This window comes from Buceros rhinoceros, unplaced genomic scaffold (assembly GCF_000710305.1).
Source record: "Buceros rhinoceros silvestris isolate BGI_N320 unplaced genomic scaffold, ASM71030v1 scaffold10093, whole genome shotgun sequence".
NCBI classification, from domain to species: domain Eukaryota; kingdom Metazoa; phylum Chordata; class Aves; order Bucerotiformes; family Bucerotidae; genus Buceros; species Buceros rhinoceros.
In genome coordinates this window covers 356-6,963 of record NW_010401794.1, presented here as the reverse complement: position 1 = coordinate 6,963, position 6,608 = coordinate 356, and the positions used below count along the sequence as shown (strand labels likewise).

The 6,608-nt window shown below is 42.2% G+C and overlaps 1 protein-coding gene across 1 annotated transcript in view; it reads left to right on the top strand.

Annotated features, from left to right (window-relative positions):
- LOC104490136 (collagen alpha-2(IV) chain) overlaps positions 1-5,870 on the top strand; it is a gene marked incomplete at its 5' end in the record, with an annotated part of 7,184 nt that extends 1,314 nt beyond the window's left edge. The window contains 4 exons of the mRNA XM_010132386.1: positions 728-844; positions 1,715-1,906; positions 2,241-2,527; positions 5,512-5,870. Of these exons, the coding sequence (XP_010130688.1) occupies positions 728-844; positions 1,715-1,906; positions 2,241-2,527; positions 5,512-5,766 (851 nt within the window). The remainder of the gene's footprint in view (positions 1-727; positions 845-1,714; positions 1,907-2,240; positions 2,528-5,511) is intronic.
- Positions 5,871-6,608: the final 738 nt, after the last annotated feature.

Genomic DNA, 6,608 nt, shown 5'->3' with positions numbered 1-6,608 from the left:
GCTCTTCCTCCAAGGCTGGTTGCTGAGCAAGGTTCACCAGGTCTCCGTGGAAATATAGGAGCTCAAGGAAGCCCAGGAGATATGGGACCTCAGGGTCCACCAGGCGATCCAGGTAGGAATCACACACTCAGAGAGAAAGCTTAGTTCCCCTTAGCAGAGTGAGACTACCCAAAGCACTGCTTTAGCTCGCTTCTACTTTAAATTCTCCAAATCAGAAAGGAGAGTCAAATTTTGGTTATTCAAAGCTAGGGCCTGGCTTTCCTCGTTCTCCTCCTCCTCCTAGCATTCAGAACATAAGCAAAACGGGAGAAAACTTTGACAACACTCACATAACCAAAGCAACATCAGATATGAATGTCACTTAAGTCAAGACTGAACGTCTTCGGTGGAAATGCGCACATCCTGTGGGCATGCTAGCAACTCAGGGAATGTAGCATTAGTGACGCGTGGACGTGACGCAGTGCACCACTTGCTACTAGCCTCAGCAGAGATGCGTAGTGGTAGCAAGAGCGAAAGGTTAGGGTTGTGGGGCTCGTATAATCTTGATCTTAGCAACCTTTTCCAGTGACATCAGTGGTCTTTGCCTCAGCAGGAGCCCTAGGATCTTCCCTTTAGTGTAAACCTGGCAGATAGGACCAAACATAGGCAAGTAGAGCATGTGTTAAGAAAGTGAGCAGCATGTTGATATCTCTGCAGTCACTGTGCTTATACCTGTTGTTGGTGCAAGGTTTCAGAGGCTCACCTGGAGAGCCAGGACTCCAGGGCAGGGGTGGCATTCCAGCTCCTCCCGGCTCCAGAGGTGAACAAGGAGCAACAGGGTTTCAAGGTCCAGTGGGATTTGAAGGTAGGAGATGTTACACAGCACTTCCCCCCTCCTTCCCATTTCACTGCCATAAATCATCCCGTAGTTGCTACATCACTGGATGGGGAGGGAAGGAAAGTTTCTGTCTTCACAGCTGCTTCAGAAGGGACAAGTAACTTTTAACAGAGTTGTCTTAAAGCAGTGTTTTCAGAATAACTTTTGATAGATGTAGATATCAGTCCAGTCATGGAAGTGAGTTTGTTTTGACCAAAGTATGTTTTTATATTGGTTTTCTCTTAAGTATTTCAGAGACATATTAAGTTTTCTCTTAAGTATTTTAATTTTACCAAGTTTTACCAGTTACATTATTGGAAATAAATGGTTGGGTAGTTGACATTTGGATAGGTGATGTTTCAGGGAACCTATTTGTAAAAGAAATACCTGTGTCCTTATTCAATGAAAGAGCGGAACAATTACTATTTTGATTAGCTAAGAACACAAAGAAAAAGGTATTTGCAGAGCATAGTTTCAAATGTATGAAGCAAATGCAAGCAATTTAAAAAACACTGGTTAATCTTGGACTAAGAAAATGTTTTAAAGGAAAAATATCCTCATCTCTATTGTACAAAGTATGCTCAAATTCACCAGAAGTTTATATATGACTTTCCGCAGCTATGATAGTGAAATACATCATTTTAGAAACCAAGGAGCCTGATCTAGCACCACTCTACTTCAAAAGCAACTGCTGTAATCCTTGAACTACATCTCTGTAAACAATAACTTACCTTAAGAAGAGACATCATGCAATTAAGTTTCGTTCATCAGCAACTTAGCTGGAATGTCAGCTAGCACCAGGAGATTTGTGAGAGCACAGACTAAGTTGTATTATTTCTTTTCCCCCCGTCTTCTAAGGTCAGCCAGGCCGCCCCGGCAGCCCCGGGCTGCCAGGCATGCCAGGTCGCAGCGTTAGCATGGGCTACCTGCTGGTGAAGCACAGCCAGTCCGATCAAGAGCCAATGTGCCCCGTTGGCATGAACAAACTCTGGAGTGGATACAGCTTACTGTACTTTGAAGGACAAGAGAAAGCACACAACCAGGATCTAGGTACGTGGAGGTATTGCCGGCAGCAGCCTCAATTCCATCTCTCTGGCTGAAAAGAACAAAAATAAACAAGTAGAACTTACAGAAAGCTGGGACTTCAGCAAACAGGCTTAGGGAACACCCAAATGAGAAGATAAAATGCATATAGTGCCTGAGAATGCTCCTGCAAGTCAGTAGTGTTGTTCAAGGGGAACAACAAGCCAGCAGAACATTCTGGAGCACAGACTTTTACACTCATGCTTGGGAAGGAGCAGGAAACTGAAAATGTGCATTGTCTTCTGTAAGAATGATTGATTGCCATAATTTCTCTCTTTTTTTTCCTTATTTTTTTTAACAGGGCTGGCCGGCTCATGTTTGGCTCGTTTCAGCACTATGCCATTCCTCTACTGTAACCCAGGGGATATTTGTTATTATGCAAGTCGAAATGATAAATCCTACTGGCTTTCAACTACAGCACCTCTTCCAATGATGCCTGTGGCAGAAGATGACATTAAGCCATATATCAGCCGCTGCTCAGTTTGTGAGGCCCCAGCTGTGGCAATTGCTGTCCATAGCCAAGAAGCTTCGATTCCTCACTGCCCTGAAGGCTGGCGCAGTTTGTGGATCGGATATTCCTTCCTTATGGTATTTTTTTTCTCTCCATGTCACATTTTGTGTGGCACTGGGTTTTGAGTCTTAGATGCTAGGAAGGCTGCTCAGTTTTAGAGCCAGAAACTCTAAAACCATGTGTCATACTGAGGAACCAGGGAGCTACAAAACTAGTTTCTAGAAAGCAGAGAGGAGAAACAAAGTTTCTGTGAGTTGCAGAGAAAATTGCCTCTTGTCAGAGTAGCATCTGGAGTCCCTACTTTATGTACAACACAGTGCTTCGGAGCAGAACATAGTGACAGCTGTGGATTAACAAATAAAATTGCACTGAGGCGCGACAGTAGCCTACAAAGCATTTTCACAGCTAAAGATTGGGGGTTACTTATATATGTGACTATTAAGAAGCTGGTCCAGAGGGAAAAAAACAAACCAACCAAAGTTTTCCCCATCTTTTGGAAACTTGAAATCATTGATGCTTAGTCAAAGATTTAGAAGCCAAAGTCTTTAACTTAGTCTGGAAAGAGAGGCAGCCTCCTGTTGTTTTTAAAACTAAACTTCAGTGTTGTATCTCTAATGGCAACAAGAGCTAAGCTCTATATCCCACAGCTTATAGGATCTCTTAGATCTAGTAATCTTACAATTAGGAAATGGGATGCTACAGAAAAGCTTAGCATTAGGTGTGCAGTGGGACCTGCTGAAGGGCCCGACCTGCCTTTCTGGCAAGGCTGTACAGAGAGATCATGTAAGCACTGGAGGACTGAACACGGTAAAGAGCAGCTAGAATGTGTAGGTGAATGATCTGACAGATGTTCATTTTTCTGACTTGCTTGATGTACACTAAAGTTGAAACCTACAACAGTATGCACATGTTGTTAACTCGTTAAAGACTGTTCTGAATGCTGAAGTAAACAGGGATGGGGAAAAAAATAAGATTTCTCTGGCAGAAAATGTCATATAAGAATAATTGTCAGTCTTATTCTCAAACCATTTGTTTGTCAAAAACCAAAAACTTATTTTCCAAAAATAAGGTAAAGTGAAATCTGATACTTTTCATTTAGTTACAGAAAAAAAAAAACAAACACATTTTTGAGAGGGCAGGTCAAATTTTTGACCAGGCCTATGTTGGACCTTTCTTTTGCTTCTATAAAAAGCCCCAATACCAATCTCATAGTTTCTTCACAAGAATTCCAGGGATTAACTAAATGTTTGCAAAACCCTGGGTAAACACTGAGCATTGTTAAGAGCAAAAAGTTGTCACTTAGCAAGAACCTTTTGCCAGGACAAAGTCTGCCAGCAGGAAGGAACACACAGTGAGAAGAGTTCAGTTTCCCAGCTAGCGTTCAGAGCAAATGAAGTGTTTGGTATAGACATTTTTGCTTCTGAGGCAACTATGAAAAAAGTACAGCACCCTTATGGTTATCTCAGAGTACATACTGTTTTACTTTCTTGGCTTAAGTTTGTCACCTCCTTCCCCTGAGTAAGGAACAATCATGAAGGGAGTCACCATGGAGTCCTGCCCAAACAGCCGTAGAAGTCAGTAAAATTCCACGTAGCCAGGGCTCTCCACTATCACGCAAGATAGAGTGGCGTAAGCACTGCAGAAGGATAAAAGGCCATGGCCCTTACAATAAGAGATCCTGTAGAGTTGGAGCTTGTACACCGAGCTCGTCCTGAGGTTACCAAGCAAGTCTGCGCCCAAGCCAGGGCTCAAACAGCATGTGCAGTTCTTCCTGCTTTCCAGCTCCAGCCGCGAAGGCCTCAGAGCTACTAAGAGTTTATGCTGCTTCTTACCAACTTTGTTGCTGCAGAGGGATGCTAGAAGGAATTTGCTCCTGAACTTCATAGCTTATCAAATCTTGCAAATTTTTAGGACAGCTGGCGGGCTGCAGCTTCGGGGTTTGGGTGGGGGTTTTTTTTGGGGGGAAGGGAGTTACTGTGTTGGTGTTTGTTAGGTTTTGGGGTTTTTTTGAAAAAACAATCTAAACCTCAGCAACATGTAACACCAGCCACAGATCAGAGTCCTTTACTCTGTTAAAAGGTGGCCACTTCTGTTACTCATTTATGTGAACACATTGGGCCTCTCACAGCAGAAACAATCCAGTTACAGCTTCCACTTTTATAGTATGTTGTTCATTAAACCATAGGCAGGCATGCATATTTCTCCTTGCATTTACAAAACTATTTAGCAAGTTCATATTCTATCTGCTTTCTTTTATATCGCAAATTCTTTCAGTTTTTAACAGAAAATTAAACAGCTCCACTTAAAAACCGCAGCTCTACAGCGCTTACAGCAACAATGCCCTGTTTTGTTAGCTATGCCCTTGACAGAAGAAAAGTAACATTCAGTTCGTTACCAGAGTGTGTCTCAACAGTAACAGTGGAGTGGTGTAAAGGTGCATGATTTCGGTGTAGTTTGCTGTCAAAGAATATGCCATGGAGCGAGAACTAGTTATTTCTACAGAAGCTAATTTTGTTTCCACAGTGCTCCTCATGTGCACTTTAAGTGTAAGACAGACTTTATAATTAGGGAAATTCAAGATAGATGTATGGTGGAAAGTTCTTCTCAGTGGAGGTAATCAAAGAGGAACAGGTTGCCCAGAGAGTCTGTGGAAACTCCATCCTCAGAGGTGTTAAGAATTCGACAGTGCCCTGGAGCAACTGAGGGCAGCTTCAGAATGGCCCTGCTTCCAGCAGGGGACTGGCTGAAGTGACCTTCAGTGGGCTCCTCCCACCTAAATGATTCTCCAATTCTAAGACTTTCTACAGTGAAAATCTTTTAACTATACAAAATACGTTTGTCAGAAGAGTTTGAAGCGTCATCAGCATATAAGCTAGCTCCTTTGTATAGCTGAAGTATAGCCAACCCCTCAAGCCTTACAGAGTTGCAGGATTAGTGGATTCTCTGCTCTGGAGATCAGAATTAGGAGCAATTTTGCAGTTTTTCTCTTTTCCCATGTGTAAGTTTTTGACAGCATTGCCTGAGGTTGTGCTCTGAACACTGCCCTCCTTGTCTCATTTAGCACACTGCTGCTGGTGATGAAGGTGGAGGACAGTCACTGGTTTCTCCTGGGAGCTGCCTAGAAGATTTCAGAGCGACTCCTTTCATCGAATGCAATGGTGCACGCGGAACCTGTCACTACTTTGCAAATAAATACAGCTTCTGGCTCACTACAGTCGACCAGCCCTTCCAAAGCAAGCCCTCAGCAGATACTCTCAAGGCAGGACTCATCCGAAGCCACATCAGCAGATGTCAAGTCTGTATGAAAAATTTATAGATGTCTTTCACAGTATAAGGAACCTGTTCATCACGTAGTTCTGATACAGTGAAACCTTCTATGATGGTTAGACATTTGAATAAATCATGTTGGTGCTTCTTTAACTTATTACCTCAAAAGCTGAATGGAAAAGTAATTTTTAAAAGCGTCTGTAAAAGCAAAGTGTAACACAAATTAAGTCTAACACAGAGATCTAGTGCTGTGTTCTCCTACTATGCAGTATATATATATTTTTGCTAGTCTAACATTATGACATTTCCCAAATGATACAAATACTCACAGCTTTCAAACACCAGAAAACCTTCAGAAATAAGTGGTTGCCTTGGTCAGACACCCACTACATTTACTTTAAGAGAATATGTGTATCTTTTCTATGTACTGTTTTTGTCACAACAGTGAACACTAACAGCTGCAGTTCCATAAATTAACACAGAGTGATCAAAATGCTAAACCCTTGCAAAATACTGAAAATATACTCTGGAAAGTGCTTATGTCCAGCACTGATTTTAGTTATTTTATGCTGGGGAATTTCAAACACATTCAAAACAATCAACTTTTTTATTGTATGTTTGTTTCAAGCCTCACCATGCTTTAGCACTTAACCACTACCAATAGCTGAGAAGCCCACAGGCCTCCAAAAAATCGTGACCGCAAAATGCAACTCTTCTTATTTTGAATAGGAGACTGTAAGATGAAGATCAGCATTTCATTTTACAAGCTTAATGAATTTTTTTCTAGACATACCCCAGGCCAAAGGATCGTTACAAAGGTTTCTGGCTCCGGTGTGTTGTGGACATTCATCTGTGTCACACTGCCCACACAGGAGCAGCAGCACCGAGTGG